At 36.2% G+C, this 25,690-nt stretch overlaps 1 protein-coding gene across 4 annotated transcripts; it reads left to right on the top strand.

Annotated features, from left to right (window-relative positions):
* The first annotated feature begins 707 nt into the window (after nt 1–707).
* mef2b (myocyte enhancer factor 2b) lies at nt 708–20,808 on the top strand. 4 transcript variants are annotated; one of them, XM_079808155.1, is made up of 9 exons: nt 708–894; nt 4,753–4,834; nt 5,500–5,703; nt 6,781–6,903; nt 6,991–7,171; nt 14,846–15,009; nt 19,495–19,591; nt 19,690–19,792; nt 19,911–20,808. In XM_079808155.1, exons 2-9 carry the CDS (start codon nt 4,781–4,783, stop codon nt 20,227–20,229), a joined length of 1,245 nt encoding a protein of 414 aa, XP_079664281.1. In that variant the 5' UTR covers nt 708–894; nt 4,753–4,780; the 3' UTR covers nt 20,230–20,808. The 4 variants fall into 4 exon arrangements, with proteins under 4 accessions (XP_079664281.1, XP_079664283.1, XP_079664284.1 ...); XM_079808157.1 differs by having other exon boundaries at nt 733–894; nt 14,846–14,991; XM_079808158.1 differs by lacking the exon at nt 708–894 and adding an exon at nt 3,494–3,672 and having other exon boundaries at nt 14,846–14,991.
* The last annotated feature ends 4,882 nt before the right edge of the window (nt 20,809–25,690 follow it).

Raw genomic sequence — 25,690 nt, 5'->3', positions numbered from 1 at the left:
TAAATTAATAAAACAATATATTATTAAAATATAATTATAGCCTACAATAAGTATAACATAGTTTCATAACATTTTCCTCAAGTTTCTATAGCCTATACATAACTAACAATCTTTTCTTAATAAACGTTATTATAAATTCTTGCTCAGAAAATATAGCTTTGAACCTTATACACCCTTTTTAGAGCACCAATATTGCCATATAAAGGAAAACGTTTGCCTTTTTTAACTTAGTTTTTTTTTCAGTTGTGTTCACACCTCGATTAATGTGGTTATGTCTATTGCGTTATTAATTTTAATAGGCTAGGTGATTCAAAGTGGCATCATCACGATAGTTTTATAGCATTGAATATGGTAGCCTACACATAAACGAGTGATAGTATGGAGAGAGAGAGAGAGCTCTTTCTTTTCGCCGTTTCACTTTAACTACATCAATAAACTATAACCCTTGTACGCTTAGTATTTAAGTGTCTATTTAAAGTATCGAATGAGGTTTTTATTCAGTGAATGACAGAATATAAAGTAATGGCGTTTTTTGCAGCCAATAAAACTCGACAGAGGCCGGTGCCAAATTCAGAACAGGCGGAGATGATGGGCGTCTCTTTTAGCCAATGGGAACGCCGGAGGGGCGTGGCATTTTCTGTCCGACGACGCTGCTGTTGGAACAGCTGCAGATGATCAGCGTCTCTTTCAGCCAATGGAAACGCCGAGGGGGCGTGGTTTTCTCTGTATGATGCTGCTACAGTATGAACAGCTGGAGATGCGTTGTTGTCAAAAGAGCTCGACGATCATCAGGTGATGTGAAGTCAACCAACTCATTCAACTGATTCATCTTCTTTTGCTGACTGGTGACGCTGTTCTTAACGACTCAACCGACTGGTTCATTGTCTAAACCAGGTAAGATATATTGTTATTTTTAAATATAGATATATTTAAGTACATAACAGCTAGCTATAGTTATGCGTTATGAGGTATGAGATATATCTTACATATGAGTGACCCTGGAATAGGAGAGTTATTGGAATGACGGGTTGAACTATTTATATATCTATTAATATTTGATGTGTGTGTATATATATATATATATATATATATATATATATATATATATATATATATATATATATATAGTTCAATAAATAAATATATACAACTGAAGCATAGAAGATTAGATCAAAAATAAGGCCTTTCGTTCACTCAGTAGTTCTAATCAAGCCACCATCGATGTGTTACCTTGAGAATGTGATAAACTAACGTAGGATGCTTTATTTATTAGGCCTACATAAAAGGTTAGTAACGCTTTTTTTCCTCAAAACACTGGTTTAGTGCAGATTTACTGTTTTAGTGTTATTTCAAGATGATTATTCCTTGCAATTATATATGCAATGGATATGCAATTATATGTATTGCTTTTGCAGATTATTTATTTGTTTATTTTACAAATCAACTCATATTGCATTCTAAAATGTAAAATTTTGTAGTATGCGCACTCCTTGGGAATCAAACCTAGAACCTGAACAGCCTACAAAGGTCAACCAAAAGGTGAAATCCTGTGCAAAACACATTTGTGTCATCTAATAGATGTTCTTGCACCTGGATGTCATTTTACACCCAAGGGACCTTGCTGCATTTTGCAAAACACAGAAACCGTATGTTCAAGGCATATCTTAAAACTGGCTTGATGTGCATTTAATGCAGCATCGTTTAAGTGTTTTAATAATAATACACACTGTAACGTTGTGCCATAACCATTAAGAAAGCCTATGAAGCCTTCCTTTTTCTACGTGAGCTTCTTAGACCGTTTGCTCTTGGTATGCAAATATAAGTCTTACTTACTATTTTTGGCTCACGCAGGTTTCTCATCCCACCGATACATGCGCATACAAACCATCAGCTTCAGCCACCAACAGCTGAAGTGCACGCTACAGGTGCCAGTTGCATATGGTTTTGAAACAGTTTTGACGTCCATTAGTGAATAATTGTGTTCCAGAGCTCATTTATTTGCGTTCCCCTGCTTCAACAGCTTTGACTAGTCTCGACAAAGGTGTTTGTTGTTGGAGCTCTGGTGGTGTTGTCCCCATGAGGGACCCAGCAGTCCGGCCCCAGAGCGAGAGCTGCATAACACTGCCAACTGTTTGTGTGTATTCTTTTCCACTGTCTGGCCTCTGGGAGGATCGCGCAGGAAGCTGAATGTACACGAGGGCAGACAGGATCTAGAGGTGTAATGGTTGCATTATTACGTCTTTTAATATTTTTCATGTGCATCCCAGCTGAATCAGTAAATGACTCTAGAAAATGCTGGATGCATTAGCTAATTTAACAGAGTAAATTAGGCAACACAATTTTTAAATGTTTTGTCAATATTTAATTACGTTTTCTTAATGCATTTGTTTTACCGTTGCATTGTTAAAACCGAATAGTGGATTTCCAGTTCCCGGCATTTGAATGTTGTTGGGTTTTTTGCATTTTATATATACAAATGTGTAAATAAGAAAATATTTATTTATATTATTTTCTATATTTATATGCAATTTATATATTAATGTTCACACTTTAGATTAGGGTCCACTTGTCGCTATTAATTAACTGTTAACTATGACTTTTGCCTCAATAAACTCCGAATTACTGCTTATTAATAGTTAGTAAGTTTAGGTATTAGGTAGTAGAATATGGTCATGCAGAATAAGACATTAATATGTGCTTTATAAATACTAATAAACACCCAATATCCTAGTAATGTGAATGCTAATAAGCAAATAGTTAATAGTGTGAATTGGACCATAAACTAAAATGTTACCAATTTAATATATAGATTTATTATCAAGCTTGACGACCAAAGGTGATTTCTACCACATTATGGCAAATTAGTGGCAAATTCATATGATTTCGTACTATTTGAGAAAATGTACAAATTAAGTGTGTTTTTTTTTGGTGATAATTTTACGTTTTGGTAAATTGGTTGAGTTCGTAATATTTGATTCATACGGAAATGTATGATTTTTACTTAGTATAACCATCGGTGGGGCCTTGGGGCTTAAGCAGATCGCATGAAAACATATGAATGAGAACGTACAAATTCGGCAAAACTTTAATTATTTATGAATTATGAGAGTGACATTTCTGTCTGTGGTTATGTCTACTATAGCATCACAAATCAGTTTGTCATTTTTCAGTCATTGAAAACCAGAGTTAAAGATGAACAATGTCTCTTATAGTCGCATTGGTTTGCGAGATGCAAAAGCAAATGCATTGACAAATTTGAGGAACTTTAAACTTAGCCCAACACATAGTTTAGTGATTGCAATCTTGTCACAAATGCTCACTTCCTCGCATTACATTTATATCTCATGACCAACTGCTCGACCCTGATGCACTAGGCCACCTGTCAAATCCTTTAGGTGTGTGTGTGGGGAATATCATGCTAGTATTCTCTTTATATGGTTATAATGGCACAAAATAAGGATTCTTCCACTTGTCTGCCTGTGTGCCAAGGGGTGGGTGTGAGGGCAACGGGCACTCATGGATCGTGGGAACAGCGGCGCTCTCTCCGCAAACCATTGGCTTTGAGATTTTAAAAATAGATGAGGTTACACATGTCTAATATGAGAGGGAAAAAGCATAGCTGAAGTCTTGGGGCTTTTACATTAGCGGTTAGCCACTATGCTAACGGCAAGGGTAGGTCTGAAAGACACTTCCCAGTGGGATTGATAGCTAATGTATTAGCAAAGGCAAATTTATGATTGTATTTCATTGCCAATGTGAAGCTGCAAAGTCATATGAAGCTACTAGCCTAGCGTACAGATCTTGATTTTGTGCTTCTTATCAACATCAAATGACGGTTGTTCTTGTTAATAAAGTGAAGATATTTTCATGTTTTTTTGCTTTTTATGTCAGCTACTAGAATCTCAATGTCGTCAAATGTGGCTAACAGCTTTCTAGCTACAAAACTGTAACTCACCAAATTGTTAGCTACTAGCATTTTAGCTTTAAAAATAGTTATTCTAGTGCAACTTCACTATCAAATGTGCTTTAAAATAGCAATTGAGTGCATAATTTTTATGGGGTTTTTTAGCTTTTAGTTGTTAGCTTTAGCTACTAGCAATCACCCAGGCTAATGTCTGTGAAAACCATCACCAATGATCTCTAATCAGTTAAAACCTTTCATTTTCTGATGAATGATGACCCTGAACTAGGACACTTTACAACCCCTCACCCACCCGACCCCAAAATCAACTGCTGGTGTCCATTTCGCTCATGGGAGAACAGGGGGTGGACAGGAACTTTCCCTTCATCGAAACACTATTATTCTAAGTGCGGTTGTAACGCTAATGCTAACTTTACTCTACCTTTAAATGGAGATGACATATTTTTAAACCCGTGCCCTGTGGAAACGTTCATGTTTGTGCTGGGATAACCCAGACTGCGGGGGTGTTAGCCTGCGCGCCCTGGGCTAACTTTACTCCCAACTAACCCTCTGGAGGGTATAAGTACACAAACGTCCGTAATCTTTGGTTGGGAAGGAAGTTGGTATTGGTTTAACACATCACGCATGAGCAGTTCCCCTTATATTTACACAAGCAATACACATGTTTCTGCAGAAATATGAATATTGTAAATGGTTGTGCATATATGTTTTTATTATGCTCTATTTGTATTTTCTGTAAATTATGTAAACATTAAAAAATTGCTACACATGCCACATATTTTACTAATATATATATATATATTTTTCACATTTCCATCCTGCTGATTTAGGAAAAACACGCTCCGAACACAAAGCATCATGGGGCGGAAGAAAATACAGATATCTCGGATTCTTGACCAGCGAAATCGACAGGTCTGTACTCTTTTCACTTCATACGCTGTTTAAATTCAACACATATTTTCTGTGTGAAACTAAATATATGAAGTGTGAAATAATGACGCGTGGGGCTTGATTTTTAATGTGATTTAATTGGCGGATGTTGGCTTAGATGTATTATCAGTGAATATTACTTTTTTGATATCACCCACACAGCTTTGTTTTTGGCAACCGGAAAGTTTAAGGGACAAAGAAAATATATTTCAATTAAGAATTTTTTGTAATATAAAACTTTTTTCTATTAGATTGAAATGCAATGTTCAGTTGTGCAAACTAAAACCACTCTTGTTTCTTTTGATTTCATGTTTATACATCTTTATTTTCCGTATATATGGGCCAAAAATCCACACAAACATGTGCTTTTCTTTCTCTCTTTAGTCCATCAGGACTAGAATTTGTGACGTTTTCACACCTGCTTAACGATTAAGATAATTTGATACTCTACATCAGAAAGCGATATTTTAATCCAGGTCAAAGTTATCTCATGGTGCGAAACACTGCTTTTGCTAAAGGGGCAAAGAAGACGTGTCCAAAAAAAGACTCCAGAAAGACACAGCGTGAGAAGTCAAACCATCATAGCTTTGTGGCAACTATTAGATGTTTCTGTAACAATAGTCCTGTGGTTTGTTCTCTTCTTCAAGGTGACATTTACCAAGCGCAAATTTGGTCTGATGAAAAAGGCCTACGAGCTGAGCGTGTTGTGCGACTGCGAGATCGCTCTCATCATCTTCAACAGCACTAACCGTCTTTTCCAGTACGCCAGCACTGATATGGACAAAGTTCTGTTAAAGTACACAGAATACAGTGAACCTCACGAGAGCCGTACAAACACTGACATACTGGAGGTACATGCCAAATCTCTCCCCTTTTCATTATTAATATATCAAATCAGATGGGCTACCGCTATGGTTTGCCTGTGCTTAATTTAACTGTAACATAACCAAATAAAAGTCCCAATTTTAAACAGGCATAATAGAGACGTGCTATGAGAATTTTATTAATATGAACCTGAAGATGTTTTGTCGTGAACATTGCCTGTATATTTAGAGGAAAAAATCCAGACCTTAAGTGAAACTGGTTTATTTTGCATTGTTTTCTAATTTTCTAATTATAATAAAATATATACATAAAAATATATGCACTATACCATTCAAAAGTTTGTAAGATTTTTTTTTTTTTAAGAATGAACACTTTTATTCAGCAAGGACACTTTAAATGGGTCAAAAGTGACAGTAAAGATATTTATAATGTTACAAAAGTTTGATTTCTATTTCAAATAAATGCTCTTCTTTTTAACTTTTTTTTTTAAATAAGATTCCTGAAAAGAAATTTCCACGAAAATATTAATCAGCATATTAGAATGATTTCTGAAGGATCATGATTCATGTGACACTGAAGACTGGAGTAATGATGCGTAAAATTCAGCTTTGCATCACAGGAATAAATTACATTTTAAAATATATTCAAATAGAAAAAGTGTTCTTTGAAAATTGTAATAATATTTAACAATTTTACTGTTTGTACTGTATTTTTTTTTATCAAATAATGCAGCCTTGGTCAGCAGAAGAATCTTCTTAAAAAAAAAAAAAATTCTGACCCTAAATTTTTGAACAGTAGTGTGTGTATATATATTAATATATATTATATTAATATAATATATATTATTAGTATATATATCAGTTAATCATTTTATATATATATATATGTAGCCTACATATTAGCCTGCTGTCGAAACGATTAATTGACCGCATCTAACATAAAAGTATATATATATATATATCAGAGCTGTGGTGCTCATATGGGAGATGGAGGTTCGAAATTGTCCTGTCATGTCCTGATCCAATTTCTGCTCCTTCACCCCAATTTCATACTATTCTCTCTTTTCCCTTCTCTTCCACCCTCTTTCTCTCTGAGTGCTCCAGACATTGAGAAGGAAAGGATTGGGGCTGGATAGTTCAGAGCTCGAACACGAAGACAGCGTGCCGATGGGAACGGAGAAATATCACGACGGCATGGACCTCTCCATCGCTCGGCAGCGCTATTATGTTAGTAGCATCTTTCAGATGATAATTTCTGAACTGAAATGACCCAAATGCATGTGTTCTTCTGAAGTAATGTTATGAATCCATTAGGCTCCATCACTCCTCCCTTCAGAAGTGATGGGTGCAAGTACTGAAAACGGCTACAGCAACTCCTCCAATCCAAACTTAGGGGCCCATCGGGCTCCATCCTACAAACCTTTGTGCAGCAGGCCGGGCTCAACCGGTTCTGTCAGCTCCAACTCTCATCCGGCCCTCATGGGGCCGCATGCAGGTAAGGTCCATGTCATTTAAAACAACCAAGACATTTCTAAACATTTGACTTATGGCTATATTTAAAGCTACACAATGTATCTTCAATAATTTTTTTAAATAACATTACAAAAGTTTGCCAATGCTGACAGTAGACATAACGATTGCTATTCATATCAGATAATGGTGGACACTATAACTTGGCAAGTAGAGTAGTAACTGGTTTAGAGATTGGTGTTGTTACCAACATAAACAATAGCCACGTGTACATGGGCACTTTTTTGTCATTCCGATTAAAATTATTCCGATTGAAAGATTCGGTGGACTGTTTACATGAGACGTTATCTAAACCGATTTGGTGTTTACATGTGCTGACTTTCAGTCGGAATCATTTTGTGACATGCGCACACAGTTTGTCTGCCGCATCGGATTCGTAACGTTGCCAATTATAATAACTTTGACGTTCGTGGATCAATAGTTCTGTGTTGGTAATTTTTATATTTATTTTTCTGTGGGCGGACATGCAGTAGTTTAACCTAATTTATGTCCTATACAATAGCTATTTCAACAGCTGTGAATGATGAATGCGGACTCAAAATGAATTTAATTCATTTATTTTGAAATACACAAAATTAACAATAAAATGCACACAAATTATTAATAAAAACATAGGATATAGGCTATGGTGAAACATGAATGAAAGCCTCCAAGACGTGCCTGCATCATTACTAGTAGGCTAGATACTAAACTCACAAATAACGTTATTTCAGATGATTAAGGAAAAATATCATAATCACAGAGGTAGGCTATAAATATTAACAAAAGTAATTAAAGTAGACCGTGGGTAATGTTACTTAACCAATTTGAAGCAGTTGTTGAACTTTTTTATATATAACTTAGGCTACGAGAAACACGTCCTCTCCAGCAGCTTAAATGTTCCCAATTGCATATGGCAACTCTCGACGGCCACTAGGACTTATAGTTTTATAAAAGCTATTTATTGTTTGTTGTTAAGTGTAAGAATCACCTCAGAAAAATGAATTCTTCTGTCAGGCGCAGTTGAAGCCTAGGACAAACGCTGTCAAGATGAGATTGTGTAGCCAAGCTATGTCTGTGTCATTATTCCAACATCATGTTCATAACTTGTTACGAAATAAAAAAGTTTAATACCTCAGAAAAATTAACTTTCCTCTCTTGTCAACATTAGCCTGGTGTGAGCGCGGCGCGCACGCTGTATATCACGTCACAGAAAGACGTACACTCAAAGTAATCGGATCAGGTCGTTTACATGGTGGAATGTTTCGTTTGATCGGTTCATGAAAAGGTTTATCCCACCCCTCTCAAACCGATTACGATTTCATTCGGTTTGGCCATTTTTATTCCGATTGAGGTGTTTATATGGAGCATTTTCATTCGGATTGGACTTTTAAACCGATTACAGTGCTCCATGTAAACGCACCTATTGTTTTTTGAACCTAGTCAGTGCACAGCAAAAGTAACACTATGCAAATGTTGATTCGTGTTTTATTACGGGTACTGACGCTTTCCCGTTTTGATTGCAAGCTATAGACTAGGGGTGTCCAATCATGCTCCTGGAGGGCCACTGTTAGTCCAATCAAGGCCTTATTAAGCATACTAGAAACTTCCGGACGCGTTGGAGCTAAACTCTGCAGGACAATGGCCCTCCAGGACCGAGTTTGGACACCCCTGCTATAGAAGAGAAACAAGCGTGCAGCCACCTTTAGAATTGTGTCTTTGAACTTCCATTTTTGCAGTAAAGGCCTGTTCACACCGGGACGATTTTCGTGCGCGTTTATCGCCGACATTTAACGCCTCGTGACTAAACAAAGGGCGCCAATGTGAGTGTGCACACCGACGCGCAAAACGGCAGGCGTAAAAGCGTAATAAAAAAAAAAAACGCCTCGGGTTCGTTTTTTTATTTTGACACGGCGCGTTAAAAACTGGCCGACCAATGAGATCAGCCCTTTTGTTCACGTGCCTGGAGCTGCTGAAGTGACAGTAAAACACGACTTGGTGGCGCTCAAGCACAACGGTCTTGCCGAGCACACATTGATACGACGAAGAAGTAGTAAGTAGACAAAGAAGAAGATGAGCTGCTAATGCTGCCTGCCAGTTAGCAAAAAGTGTGTGAATGGTTTTGGCCATAGACATAATATGTCTATGGTTTTGGCAAGCACGTAAATACTGTCTCTCTTCTTCTTCTGCGTGACAAGCGAGTGTCAGAAGCATTAAGTGCCGCAGCACCACCTTGTGTACCGGGAGCGCCATCATCTACTGAATGTGCACGTTCACTCGGCGCATCGCCAGTGAAAATCGCTTGGGTGTGATTTTCGTCACGAAAAACGTCACAGAAAACGCGATAAGCGCTCGCGATATTCGTCCCGGTGTATACAGGCCTTAACTCTGTATATTTCTATGGCGTCGCGTCACTATCAAAGAATTATCAGTTGGATTTACTTATTTTAGAGTTAACACAGTTATCACATGCATTGTAATGTTTGAAGCGGATGTCATAACAAATGTCATTAGACCGGGAAGATTTTAAAACGAGCAGATCATTCAGAAATCCATAAGATCTTACCTTCATGCTCTGGAAATACAAACTAGAAGACAGACCCCAACAAGCGCAGCATTGAAAAGGGTTAGAGCTGAAGTCTATAGATCATTTGGGAGCTGCGCGTGCATTGTGGTGGCAGAAAAACAGTGGTAACAAGTGGAGGAAAAGGGGCGAGATTCACGAAATAAAAAAAATTACTTGTGCCTTTAGATGTCAGAATCTGAATGTAAGTCTGAAGTCTTCATTTTTACTGAATACCGATATTAAAGATGCCCTTTGAAGTGAAACGCAGACGTTTATGGTTGAAAGCCATTAAACGAACAGGCTGGACTGGGCCTGGGCCGTAACTACAATATATGAAATTCTTGCACTGCTCTGCTGCACTCCATTACACTACGCTCTGTATGTTAGATGACAAAAAGGTTTAAAAGTTACATATAAGGTTACATTTTAATCTGCCTCAGTGATAAAACAGTGCTCGTCAAAGTCAAAATTATTAATGGCCAATCAAATCAAAGTAGGCGGGGTTGAAGCAGAGCGTGAATTCCAGCGGTAAGATGTAAATATAGTGAAACATTTGAGACAACGACCTGAATGTCTTGTAACTGCTACGAGACAAGAAACGTTTTACCGTTGGCCGGAAGTTGCGAGGAAAAAAAGCAGAATTGTGAGATATAAACTCGAAATGACTTTTTTTATACTTTTATTTAGTGGCTTCCACAGAACTGTCACTTGCTGCCACCAGGTAGGCTCCGCCCACAAAACGTCATCGATGTTTACAAACACCCAAATGGGCAACTTTTCTCGAGTTGTTGTGGCATCTAGCGACTTCTGTATATAGCCTTAGCCTGTCCTTCTTGTCATTATTTACTTGTATGACTTAAACACGTGCGGATTCCCGAGAAATCCATCCAGACAACGCCATAATCGTTCAGCGCAAGGCAAAACATGGTTTGGACGATGGCTTTTTTATGGAAGTTTGTTTCTGCCACACACACAAAAAAAACATTTAAAAAGATAATTGCAACATTTTATCTCACAATTGTGAGTTTACATTTTGCAATTCTGACTTTTTTTCTTAGAATTGTGAGTTAAAAAGTCCGAATTGTGAGATATAAAGTCAAAATTGCGACTTTCTGACTTTTTATCTCACAATTCTGACTTTATATCTCACAATTCTGACTTTATATCTCACAATTCTGACTATATCTGACTATATCTGCAATTCTGACTTTATATCTCACAATTCTGACTTTATATCTCACAATTCTGACTATATCTGCAATTCTGACTATATCTGCAATTCTAACTTTACATCACACAATTCTGACTTTATATCACACAATTCTGACTTTATTTCTCACAATTCTGACTTTATTTCTCACAATTCTGACTATATCTCACAATTCTGACTTTATATCACACAATTCTGACTTTATTTCTCACAATTCTGACTATATCTCACAATTCTGACTTTATATCACACAATTCTGACTTTATTTCTCACAATTCTGACTTTATTTCTCACAATTCTGACTATATCTCACAATTCTGACTTTATATCACACAATTCTGACTATATCTGCAATTCTGACTTTATATCTCACAATTCTGACTATATCTGCAATTCTGACTATATCTGCAATTCTGACTTTATATCTCACAATTCTGACTTTATATCTGCAATTCTGACTTTATAACTCACAATTCTGATTTTATATCTGCAATTCTGACTTTATATCTGCAATTCTGACTTTATATCTCGCAATTCTGACTATATCTGCAATTCTGACTTTATATCTCACAATTCTGACTATATCTGCAATTCTGACTATATCTGCAATTCTGACTTTATATCTCACAATTCTGACTTTATATCTCACAATTCTGACTATATCTGCAATTCTGACTATATCTGCAATTCTGACTTTATATCTCACAATTCTGACTTTATATCTCACAATTCTGACTATATCTGCAATTCTGACTATATCTGCAATTCTGACTATATCTCACAATTCTGACTTTATATCACACAATTCTGACTTTATTTCTCACAATTCTGACTTTATTTCTCACAATTCTGACTATATCTCACAATTCTGACTTTATATCACACAATTCTGACTATATCTGCAATTCTGACTTTATATCTCACAATTCTGACTATATCTGCAATTCTGACTATATCTGCAATTCTGACTTTATATCTCACAATTCTGACTTTATATCTCACAATTCTGACTTTATATCTGCAATTCTGACTTTATAACTCACAATTCTGATTTTATATCTGCAATTCTGACTTTATATCTGCAATTCTGACTTTATATCTCGCAATTCTGACTATATCTGCAATTCTGACTTTATATCTCACAATTCTGACTATATCTGCAATTCTGACTATATCTGCAATTCTGACTATATCTGCAATTCTGACTTTATATCGCGCAATTCTGACTATATCTGCAATTCTGACTTTATATCTCACAATTCTGACTATATCTGCAATTCTGACTATATATCTCACAATTCTGACTTTATATCTCACAATTCTGACTTTATATCTCACAATTCTGACTATATCTGCAATTCTGACTATATCTGCAATTCTGACTTTATATCTCACAATTCTGACTTTATATCTCACAATTCTGACTTTATATCTCACAATTCTGACTATATCTGCAATTCTGACTATATATCTCACAATTCTGACTTTATATCTCACAATTCTGACTTTATATCTCACAATTCTGACTATATCTGCAATTCTGACTATATCTGCAATTCTGACTATATCTGCAATTCTGACTTTATATCTCACAATTCTGACTTTATATCTCACAATTCTGACTATATCTGCAATTCTGACTTTATATCGCGCAATTCTGACTTTATAACTCACAATTCTGACTTTATTTCTCACAATTCTGACTATATCTCACAATTCTGACTTTATATCACACAATTCTGACTATATCTCACAATTCTGACTTTATATCTGCAATTCTGACTTTATATCTGCAATTCTGACTTTGTATCTCTTTTTTATAAAGTCAGAAGATATAAAGTCAGAATTATAGATATAAAGTAAGTATTGCGAGATATAAAGTCAGAATTGCGAGATATAAAGTCAGAATTGCAGATATAAAGTCAGAATTAAATTTTGATTGTTTCGAACCAAAAAAAGTTACATAGTGTGGTTTAACTACATGAACAACTGTATATAAACCATATTTGTGTTCCACTAAATGTTTTGTAAAGACGAACCACTGAAACCGTTTACCGTATTGTACTTATTATAGTCATTATCGGATGGTGTTACACTAAGGCAGTGGGGAACGCTCCCCAGGTCGAGTACTTTAGTTCTTGTGCACAGGAAGTTCTCATATATGAAACAGCCCACCATCTCAACCACGCTCACATGCAGACAGACATATGAAACAGTAGCTGAAGACAGAGCTGTGGTTTCTGAGCAGAATGTCACACCTGCTGGACTTTGATGCAGCGCCTCCATATTAGTAATGCTGCATAGGAATATTCTACTCGAAGCGACCTGTGGTCAGAATCCAACAAAAAAAAGCTAGCTGAGTGTCACATGCATCAGAATGCAGCTTCTAATTGTGAAGGTGGTCTTGAAAAGGAATACGAAATAGTTTGGTGTAGAGGTAAACGTTCAGGTTTTTTAACGTGTGAGGATTTTTCTTGAACCATGGGTGCCTTTTGATTCTTACATTAACATGATTTATTTTTCGTGGTCAAAGGTCAGATTAAAATGGTCTTTGAATTATATATATTTTTTTTACCATGCATCATTTATTTTGTGTACTTTTCAATAATACCATTTACTTATTTATGAAACATTTAAACTTTTTTTTTATTCTGGCAAAAATGAAACTTCATTATGACAAATATTATTGGTTAACATTAATGTATTGACTGACATCAAATAACAATGAGCAATACATTTGTTACAGTATTTATTAATCTTTTCCATCTGTTCATTGTTTGCTCATGTTAGTTCACAGTGCATGAACTAATGTTAACATTTGATTTCCATAATGTATTAGTAAATGTTGAAATTAACATGAACTCAAATTAATAAATGCTGTAGAAGTATTGTACATTCTCACTGTAAAAAAATATATTTTTATGATTTGTTTTTATGAACTTTTTTCTTTCGTCAAATCAACTTATATAATTAATGTGGTTCAGATAGCTTAACATTTTGAGTTTCTGTTCATTAAATCAATCTCCTTAATTGTATTAACTAAAATTTTTAATTTCAATAAACTCAAATTTTACTTACTTTTTTAAGTTAAACCAATAATTTTTTTTGCAATAAAAGTAACTAATTTTAACTAATGAAACCTTATTGTAAAGTGTTATCAATATTATTATTTTTTTTAATATGATAATCTAGATAAAGAGTGACAATAAACAATTCATTTAAATATATTTATTGAGTAAAAAATTACTTTGTCAGTTGCGACAATATTGTCCATAAAATTAATAATAAAATTTATTATTATTATTATTATATAAGTTAGTGTACTTGTTTTCCAAAGAGATTCGTGATGAGATTTCTTTATTTATTTGTTTTTTTGTTTGTTTATGAATGAAGCTATGATCAAATCATTACATTTTAAAACTATAACAATCTACATAAATAGTGAAATAAACCATTTATTTCAATATTTGAGTGATTTCTTTTCGACTGTCCATAGAAAGATGTTTTCAAAAGTAAGTTTACATGCTTAAAACTTGAGATGAAACAGATTTATCATGAATAAAACAGAGAAATCAAGAAAAATTATTTCCAATCAACCTGTTATTCTGTCAAATTATGCGAAACACTTGATTATGTGTATTTAGGATACACAAATGCTATGAAATTAGCCTTAGAAAGACATTCCGAGCCCTCAATAACATCAAGACAAGTTCACACATATCAGCAAAATGTGTTTCAATACAGGTGGCAACACAGATAGTGAATAAACGTTGTCTGCGAAGGAAAACTTCTCCTTTCAGAGAGTGACAGAGAGAACGGGAGAGAGAAACTGAAAAAATCATTTCAACCACATCTTGTTTTTCACTTCCCATATGACTCTGAAGGTCTGGGCTACTCGATGTTTTCCCATGGCAACCTGAGCAAGGCCTTGGAGATGAAGACTCCGCCCCCTCTGAATATGGCCAGTGACGGACGTCGCATTGACGCTCACAGCGGACTGTGTGGAACCCGCAGCAATTTGGCCAATGCAGTGAGAGAGTCTACAAAAGTACTCACTTATACAAAGAAATGACTGTATTTGTCATAATACATAACCTAACTTTATATATATATCACTGTAAAAACTTTACTACAGATGAAGAGGCAACTTTATCCTAGGAGACATTTCGTGGTAGCTCCTTTTATTAATTTTGTGTAAATAAATCAATAACAAACATGATAAAATGCTTAATAGAGCAGTTGCTCATGTACATTCAAATGTAAATACACATTATGCGTGCAGAATTATTAGGCATGTTGATTTTCTGATCATCTTTTTTTTACAGGCACATTTTACCAATTCCAAACCACATTAATCTGATTAACTACTATAAATGTAGTATTTAAAAGTATCATGAACTGGCTTTTTTGTTTTTTTTTATACTGTTATCTGAGGTCAACTTATTGCGTTTGCATGGTTTTTACATTCAAAAACATCATAATGAATAAGTAATAGGCTATTTTCAGCCCTGGTTTTGAGCCTCTCTCCTGGAACGCTCTGTTTTTATGGGTGTGCCGCACTGGAGACTTGGAAGTAAACGCCCACTGTTATGATTGGATAACAGTTTTGCATAATAATGAGTTTTGGCTCCTCCGTCAGTACATGTGGGGAATTGTTTTGAAAACTTTCAATGTGGAGAAACGGCAACCGGAATCCACCCACACGACTCGCAAAATGTCTTTATCAAACAAACACAATTATTTATTTCTCATCTACCCGCGATTAATATGAATTATTACTTGGCCCGCCCGATCGGAGGATATATCCACGAACTGCGCATCACTAACACACACACACACACACACAAGCCAAGTACGTGCATTAGCAAAACTTCACTGCAGACAAATCCGCATGTTCAAAACTTCCTCAACATAATCAGTAGATATCAAACAATCTGTAACAATGAAATAATATCATATATAAAAAACATGTTTTACTCACATAAGTGTGTTGCACCGTTCCTGTCGGATCCAATATAGAAGGCACAGCATTGTGTTTTAATCTCAATATGTCTGGAAATCCAATCTCGACCTCTATCTTGTTTACGAACGAATCCGCGGTGAAATGAAGTGAACAAAAGCGCAATTTATTCCCCACGTGAGCTGGATCTTCATTAAAAATAAAGTTCAACCACTCATTTCTAATATTAGAATCCGAAGGAAGCTTTTGCAGCGACTGTGTTCTTCCACAACCAGGCACAGCGCAATATCTTGCTATCTTCGGCATGTTTATTGCTCGGTAGCGCGATCAGTTTAGCTCCACGAGTCGGTGGGCGGGCTTGACGCGGCGCTTCTGTATTCTATGACATCAAGGGTCAGCATATTCTGAGATCTCGTTTCCTGGGCCTGGTGTCTATAAAAGCTTTTCTTTGACTAACAAGGAAGTTTTCAGCTCCGAAACTTACAGGATATTCTTATATCACGATTAACTTTTATATATCAAAAGCTGAATGAAAAGTTTATTTCTCAATTCATCACCCCTTTAATCATTTATAAGTGATATATAATTGTTCATGAAGGCTGAAAATTAAAAACACCTTATATTCAGGTGTGCAGAATTATTTGGCACGGTTTCTTTTACAGATAAAATGAGCCAAAAAAGAGATTTAACTCTAAATTTCTCTAAATCTAAATAACTATAAATCGAAATGATTAAATGCATAAGCGAATTGACAATTCATTTCCGGGTTTCTCAGAGCGGAAGTCGTCATAGTTGGGTTAAATATTATAGCTGTGAATAAGAGAATACATTAAATATTTTTGGTGTGCCCATTTGCTCACATAGCTAAAGAAAAACGCCACAGTAGAGATTTCACAACTTTCAAAAAGAGGGAAAAAATAGAGTGAGATTGATAACGGCAGTGAAAAGAGAGAAATATGTTAATTTTTACCATCACTCCCATAGACGCTATTACTAAACACCCTTACAGCAGCGGTAACTTTTTTATTGTAATTTGATGCAAAAGTAATAAAATACAAAGTATTATTGTTATAAATGTACATATATATATTTTTAAAAATGAAAATACAAAAAACGGACAGGATTTACGTTGCAGGATATTGATGACTGTTAAAACGCGTCATCACAGTCGGTGAAAAGGGTCTATAGACATTGCAGTTAAGGCATGACCACTGGACAGTGAAATGCTCATTGGGTCAGCAGGGTCAGACAAAAACAGGCGACGAAGAAATAATAAAAAAATAATTAAGAATTAGATGTGAAACCATCAGGAACCCGATAGTCTCCAGCGCCACCATTTTCCATAACTGCACCTACCTGGAGTCTCCAGAAGTGCAACGTGTCAGGATCTCAGAGACTTAAGTTAGGTAAAGAATCCTAAAAAAGGACCCACTCAATAAGAATCACAAGTTGAAGTTTTGTCAAATACATTTTTTATAGACTTTATGGACAGATTGAGAGTTGAGAGTGACTCTTGAAGGACCAACACCACATCCTCTAGTACCACTGTTTGAAGAATTCATCTGCCAGAATCTGCCAGTAAGTTTTGGGAGTTCATTTTTAGTCCATCTCTGCAAAACAGACTTCAGAATAGGAGAATGAGTCACTCTCAACCTATCTGTCTATAAAGCCTATAAAAAACACTTCTTCATGTATTTTACAACACTTCAGCTTGTGATTCTTATTTAGTGGGGGTCATTTTTTAGGATTCTTTACCTAACTGAAGTCTCTGAGATCCTGACACCTTGCACTTCTGGAGACTCCAGGTAGGTTGCAGCTGTGGAAAATGGTGACGCTGGAGACTAAAGGGTTCCTGATGGTTTCACCCTTAATTCTTAATTCTTTTGCAGTTAACAGGTGTCTTTTCTTCACCACCTGTTTTTGTCAGATCCTGCTGACCCAATGAGCATTTCACTGTCCAGTGGTCACGCCTTAACTGCAATGTCTAGTATTGCATTAGTATTGTCTATTCTCATATGCATTTAATCATTTTCAGTCTGTGTTTTTCATTTCTAGCCTTCGTGAACAATTATATATAACTTATAAATGATTAAATACAAAATTATTAGTAGTTATTTGGATTACTGTGGTTTGGAATTGGTAAAATGTGCCTGGAAAAAAACATGATCAGAAAATTAATGTGCCTAATAATATGCAGTGCATGCAGTGTATATGTGAAAATACATGATTTTAAGTTGTATGATATTTCTAAATATAGACATTTCAAAACTGAGCATAATATTTGTCAACAAAATTATATTTTATTATATTATAAATGTATTAAAGTACATAATATCATATACCCTTATAATATTATATAATATATACACTAATAATATATTATTATTATATACTTATATAAATTATATAATAATATATATTATAGACATTTATAGTTTATGAAAAAAATAAAAAATATTATATTATTTTATATTATACATTTCATAATATGGCATAATGTAGTATTAATTTGTCATTTTAATATTTGTCATTTCAGTTTTTTAAATTATATTATATTTATGAAAATGTGTATGTGTCATGTTTTATTGACATTTCATAATAGCCTAATCTAGTATTAATTAATTAATATTAACATTTGTCATTTCAATTTTATATTATATTATATTCATTTTATTATATTTATATTTATGAAAATGTGTGTGTGTGTGTGTGTATGTCTGTCATGTTTTATTGACATTTTATAATAGCCTAATCTAGTATTAATTAATTAATATTAATATTTGTCATTTCAATTTTATATTATATTAATTTTATTATATTATATTTATGTTTATGAAAGTGTGTGTGTGTGTGTGTGTGTGTGTGTGTGTGTGTGTGTGTGTGTGTGTGTGTGTGTGTGTGTGTGTGTGTGTGTGTGTGTGTGTGTGTGTGTGTGTGTGTGTGTGTGTGTGTGTGTGTGTGTGTGTGTGTGTGTGTGTGTGTGTGTGTGTGTGTGTGTGTGTGTGTGTGTGTGTGTGTGTGTGTGTGTGTGTGTGTGTGTGTGTGTGTGTGTGTGTGTGTGTGTGTGTGTGTCATGTTTTATTGACATTTTATAATAGCCTAGTCTAGTATTAATTAATTAATATTAATATTTTTCATTTAAATTTTATATTATATTAATTTTATTATATTATATTTATATTTATGAAAATATGTGTGTGTGTGCATGTGTATGTCATGTTTTATTGACATTTCATAATAGCATAATGTAGTATTAATTAATGAATATTAATATGTGTCATTTTATATTATATTATATTGTATTATAAATGCATTATATAATATAATATACATTTATAATATTAATATTTTCATAAATTTTTACAAATAATTGTATTTATGAAAATATTATTTAAAGTTTTGCTACATATATAACATGATGTAGTATTAATTATAATATTAATATTTGTCATATCAATTTTATAAATTATTATATTGTATTATTAATTCATTATAATGCAAAACATAATATAATTAATATAATAACCTTGTGGTTATTTACATATTTTTTGTTCTTTGCTTTCCATCATCTAGAGAGCACTCTATCAGAGTATGCATGCTGGGAGTCACATGATGGCAATGGGGAAGGCAGGCATACTGGGGCACAGCCTGGGCAACTACGGGCCCTCGGGTGGGGCCCCAATCTTTATTCTGCAAAATTATAATACAGTAACAAAAATACTGTTAATACTGTTAAGAGGAAGCATTAACGACCACTTTCTGTCTTAGAATACAGCCACCCGAGTTACACTGTAGGTTTTCAGCGCAATTCTATGAATACCTGGCAACCCTTGTCTCACCAGGACGCCCACCAGTCCATGATCAGCCCTGGGTGAGACTTTTTTAACCATATTACATATTAATCATACATGACATACAACATTTATTATGTTATTTAATTGATATTATTTATTACAAGTATTTCTGACACTGCACGTCATTGTCCACAGGATGGCATCAGGAGGAAGCTGCTCGTACCCTTCCCAGTGCTCTTCCCCTTCATCGCCGCCGCACCCCTCCCTCAACCTGACCATCAAATCAGAGCGCGCCTCTCCTGATCAGATGCTCTCAGCCACGCCCCCCAACCATCACATGCTGCAGCACTCACCAATGGAAGAGCGCAAAGCGGAGGAATACACAGCTCTGGAGAGGGACGAGATACAGAAGGGCACTTACTCCAGCCAGCCTGGTCCAAACAGAGACTCCGGAGAGGGGAAAAGCAGCCAGCCTCTGAAACAACATGGCATCAGCAATGAATGGATCAGATAATTGCCCCATCCTGTTTTAATGAAATTCTTTATTATTATTTTTTTAATTGGGAGATGCAATCTTCATATTAAAAAGAAACGTGCATTATATTTGTTTAACAGGCGATGCATCACATTGTTTTCCAGCTTTTTTTTATCGTTTAAATATACATGCAGTAAATCAGAACCAAAACATTCAAAAATCAACGCAGGCCCTGTTTAGAAATGTGATTTCTGTTTTTCCTCACATGGTGTATATTGGCCAAAAAAATGATTTTCATGTAAATGATCTTCACTCAGAACGGACTGCTTTTTGTATGAGAAAACGATGTTGTCTTGATAATTGTTTGCTCATTTGCATTATTTCTGGCATTACCTATATATTACATAATGTTTTATTTGCTTATGTTTTTTTCACTTGTGCTTGTGTGAATGCTGCATAATACCACCATGTACCATCCTGAAGTATTGCCAGTTGAAGTTCGTTGCAATGTCCACAAGAGGACGGCACATAACCATATCAGGCATCTGAATGCTTCTTGTTGACGTGACACCTTGTAGCCTAACCTTTATTTTATAATAATTAAAGAATTTCATTTGTACATCTTGAGTACTATGTCATATATTTAACGCATATTAGTATGAGGGCTGAATTTACCAACACTTATACCTATACTTAAATCAGTGGTTCATGCACTTGAGGGCCACAAGAGGTCCTCACAGAACTTTGTTTATTAAAAATTACGAATCATGAAGTAAATATAATGCTAAACTACACACACAAAATGCTGTTATATCGACTGTACTGTATTAACCAATACGCATTTGTTTAATTATGCTAGTTTTATGTAGCTAGTGAGGCGATGATAATGAGGTACATTTTTGCATTTCCAAGCATAAAGTACTGCAAGTAAATGGCCTACCATGTCAATACGAATATTGATATTTCACAGTCGTGGTATTTATCGAAGTGCCAGGGTACAGGTAAGGGTAGAAGTACATTAACCTTGACACAATTAAACGAGGTTGTGAGAGACGGTCTGTTTACGGTCATAGGCTAAATCACTTTTACTTTTCACAAAACGATGATTTCCGGAGTTTAGCCAACTGAAAATAAGTTTAAAATACGTATTTTTAATGTTTCTTTCACAACAAAATCAAGGTAAAACTATTAAACACAATATAGCCTTCGTTTATCTCTCACGGCCTCGTTTATACATTTAGGCCTATATGGCGTAAAGTCTTCCCGTGTGAAACCACATTTTTGCAAACATCCAACAAATTGGAAAGGCTTATTTTTAATGCTTAACTGGTTTAACGAAGTCAAGGTACACTTGTTGATAGTACTGGACAGTCGTGGCCAAAAGCAATGACATATTGTGTTTCCAGCCTAGGCTGGTCTTAGTTGGTTTAAGCTGGTAAAGATTGTGTAAAAGTTAGCCTTTTAGCTGACCAGTACAGCCTGGTCAGCTTTTTTTTTTTAAAGGGTCTAAAACCAGTGAATACCAGCTTAGGCTTCAGCAGGGCTGCTTCAGTATTTTTTAAAGTGAATAATCAATAAAAAATACTGAAGCAGGAAACAAAATTTGCCACTGTGAACATTTGTTCAAATGTTTCTAAGGTATACTACTGGAAAACAATACGAATTTCATACGTTTTGAAGGCTTTTATTGGCAAAAACATTCAAAATATGCAGTCAATATTTACAGTGTTGACTCTTCTTCTTCATAACCTCTGCAATTTGCTCTGGTATTGCTGGATATCAGCTTCTGGGCCAAATCATGACTGATCACGATCCATTCTTGCCTTATTAGTGCTTGGAGTTGATCACAATTTGTGAACTCCTGCTTGGCCACTCGCCTTTTGAGGATTGACCACAGGCTCTCTGTGGGATTAAGATCCGAAGAGTTTCCTGGCCACAGATCCAAAATTTCAATGTAATGATCTCCAAGCCACTTCACCAAATTGTTCCTGGAAGTTTTGATACCATTATTTATTCATGGCAGTGTTTTGGGGTATAATTGAAAAGCAACCCCACACATAGATGCTTCACTGTTGGCACAATACTCATGGTAGTGTTCACCTTTTCCTCTCTGGACAATCGAATTTCCAGATGTCCCAAACAGTCTGAAGGGAGCTTCATCAGAGAAGATAACTTTGCACCAGTCTTCTGCTGTCCAATAATTGTTCTTACTGCTGTATTTCAGTCTATCCTTGATGTTTTTATTCTTAGAATAAGTGGCTTCTTTGCTGGTCTTCTTTGCCCCACTGTGCAGATTCACTCACACCCACCTGCTGCCAATATTGATCAAGATCTGCACTGGTGGTGACACGATTCTGTTGCTGATTCCTCAGGAGACGACGGTCCTGGCACTTGCTGGACACTCTGGGATGCCCTGAAGCCTTCTTCATTTGCAGTTGAACCTCTCTTCTTGAAGTTCTTGATGATCCGGTAAACGGTTCTTTCAGGTGCAGTATTCATTGCAGAAATTTCCTTTCATATGAGGCCATTTTGATGCAAAGCAATGATGGCTGCACGTCTTCTTTGGAAGAAACACTTGCCAACTGAAAAACACAATGATTGGAAGCTCTTCTTCCTTCATTTTATAACAATCAGTCTACTAGTGAATGGACCATTAACATATGTTTATCCCTCGCAGCCTCGTTTTCAAATGACGGGAAGTGTAAAACAGTCTAAAAAACCCATCATGGTCATTGTGGCGACATATAGCGCCATTGTGCTTCGGGGCAAAACAGACCGATCAAACAGACCAGCTGTAGCTTAAACTCCAAACTGAATGTCAGAATGGGAAAGAAAGGTGATTTAAGCAATTTTGAGCGTGGCATGGTTGTTGGTGCCAGACGGGCTGGTCTGAGTATTTCACAATCTGCTCAGTTACTGGGATTTTCACGCACAACCATTTCTAGGGTTTACAAAGAATGGTGTGAAAAGGGAAAAACATCCAGTATGCGGCAGTCCTGTGGGCGAAAATGCCTTGTTGATGCTAGAGGTCAGAGGAGAATGGGCCGACTGATTCAAGCTGATAGAAGAGCAACTTTGACTGAAATAACCACTCGTTACAACCGAGGTATGCAGCAAAGCATTTGTGAAGCCACAACATGCACAACCTTGAGGCGGATGGGCTACAACAGCAGAAGACCCCACCGGGTACCAATCATCTCCACTACAAATAGGAAAAAGAGGCTACAATTTGCGCAAGCTCACCAAAATAGGACAGTTGAAGACTGGAAAAATGTTGCTTTGGTCTGATGAGTCTCGATTTCTGTTGAGACATTCATATGGTAGAGTCAGAATTTGGCGTAAACAGAATGAGAACATGGATCCATCACGCCTTGTTACCACTGTGCAGGCTGCTGGTGGTGGTGTAATGGTGTGGGGGATGTTTTCTTGGCACACTTTAGGCCCCTTAGTGCCAATTGGGCATCGTTTAAATGCCACGGCCTATACCTGAGCATTGTTTCTGACCATGTCCATCCCTTTATGACCACCATGTACCCATCCTCTGATGGCTACTTCCAGCAGGATAATGCACCATGTCACAAAGCTCGAATCATTTCAAATTGGTTTCTTGAACATGACAATGAGTTCACTGTACTAAAATGGCCCCCACAGTCACCAGATCTCAACCCAATAGAGCATCTTTGGGATGTGGTGGAACGGGAGCTTCGTGCCCTGGATGTGCATCCCACAAATCTCCATCAACTGCAAGATGCTATCCTATCAATATGGGCCAACATTTCTAAAGAATGCTTTCAGCACCTTGTTGAATCAATGCCATGTAGAATTAAGGCAGTTCTGAAGGCGAAAGGGGGTCAAACACAGTATTAGTATGGTGTTCCTAATAATCCTTTAGGTGAGTGTGTAGCGCCATTGTGCTTCGGGCAACCCGAGTTTGAGTCCCGGCTCGCGGATCCTTACCGATCCTGCCCCCCTCTATCTCTCCCACTTAGTTTACTGCCAGCTTACTGTCCTGTCATAATAAAGGTAAAAACGGCAAATATAAATCTTTAAAATGGTAGCCAAAGAGTATGTGTATTACGCTAAGGCATTTTTAGCGTAATGTTGAAAGACCGTTTAGGACTGACACATGAATGAAATGCAAAAAAATGAACATCATCTTCACAACGCTGAAGCTCTTCAAAATAGACAGAACGAGTGTGCTATCAGATATTCCTCTGTCTGTCAGATCACTTCTGTGTACAATACTGATTATAATCAGCATTAAAACGATCATACGAACACTTCCGCTATGTCTACACACAATTATATTCAAATCCCATTTCTCAGACACCCATCCACACCATCTTGAACCCCTTGAGCTATTAAAAAACAGAAAATTGGCTGAAATTACCCATCTCTCCATCTCGTCAACACACCCTACCCTACCACATTTGAAAAGAGGGCTACATAGGTCACGTCTGGGCAGGTCTCGGGGGGCCGGTGGGGCGAGTCTGTGGGGCACGTCTGAATGGTCCTCGGTCCAGTCCCTATAGCAACAGCCAGGGCTGCAGTGGGTCTCAGACTGGGCCTCCTGACAGATGCACATAATTAATGTGATTATATAGATATGTCAACCCCGTCACCCTCCACTTCATTAAGCCAGACACGGCCTCCAGACGTGTCATCAGCCAGCCCGACGTGGGAAAAAATATCCGTCTGAGTTCAAGATGAGTCGTTATTAGGAGAGCACCGGGCTGGTGGCGAGACAGAGGATACAGACACAAATGCACCAGCCGGTTAATGGTGCATTTATGCCTCAAATATCCCCCCCCCCATAATATGTATGTAAAGAAATGAGAATTTGCGATGGTTTATATGGGTCGATTTTAGATGTACCATAAAAAACTGAAGAAATATCAGTCCATAGATTTGAACTAAAAACAGAAATATTAATTTTATTAGTTCATATTGTCATGAACATCTTAAACCAGTCATATTCTTACATGCCAGTCAGACATGTGACCATCTTGAATGGGACTTTGTCTGTTCTGACTGTGGAAGTCACATTTTATCAGCCATTAATCATGTCATCTTTCAGACACAAAACTACAAGCCTGATCAAACCAATACGTGTGTGTGTGTGTGTGTGTGTGTGTGTGTGTGTGTGTGTGTGTGTGTGTGTGTGTGTGTGTGTGTGTGTGTGTGTGTGTGTGTTTATCATTAAGATTGATCATTAATATTTAATTTATAAACATACTTGCATGCATAAATTCAATTGTGTCTGAAAAATGTGATGATGCATTGGTTTGTCTATTAATGTAGTATTAGTTGCAGAATTAGTAGTTATATACCAAACTATATGGTCAATATTTGACCGTTTTGAGGTTATCAGGATAATGCGTGTAACAAATTAGCACTTTAACAGAAGTCTACATTCATATTCTAAAATATGTTGTTTTTGAGTAACTAATTTAAAGGGATAGTTCACCCAAAAATGAAAGTTCCGTCATTAATTATTCAC

Source organism: Gobio gobio (genome assembly GCF_949357685.1).
Source record: "Gobio gobio genome assembly, chromosome: 24".
In the NCBI taxonomy this organism is placed as follows: domain Eukaryota; kingdom Metazoa; phylum Chordata; class Actinopteri; order Cypriniformes; family Gobionidae; genus Gobio; species Gobio gobio.
Note: the sequence above shows the minus strand (reverse complement) of the source record. Positions and strands in the feature narration are given on the sequence as shown.

Excerpts from the sequence above, each read along its gene's own strand:
- mef2b (XM_079808155.1), top strand. The coding sequence starts at position 4,781 with ATGGGGCGGAAGAAAATACAGATATCTCGGATTCTTGACCAGCGAAAT. Across the intron at positions 4,835-5,499 it reads TTGACCAGCGAAATCGACAG|GTGACATTTACCAAGCGCAA; the intron begins GTCTGTACTCTT and ends CTCTTCTTCAAG. Across the intron at positions 19,592-19,689 it reads GGGCAACTACGGGCCCTCGG|AATACAGCCACCCGAGTTAC; the intron begins GTGGGGCCCCAA and ends TTTCTGTCTTAG.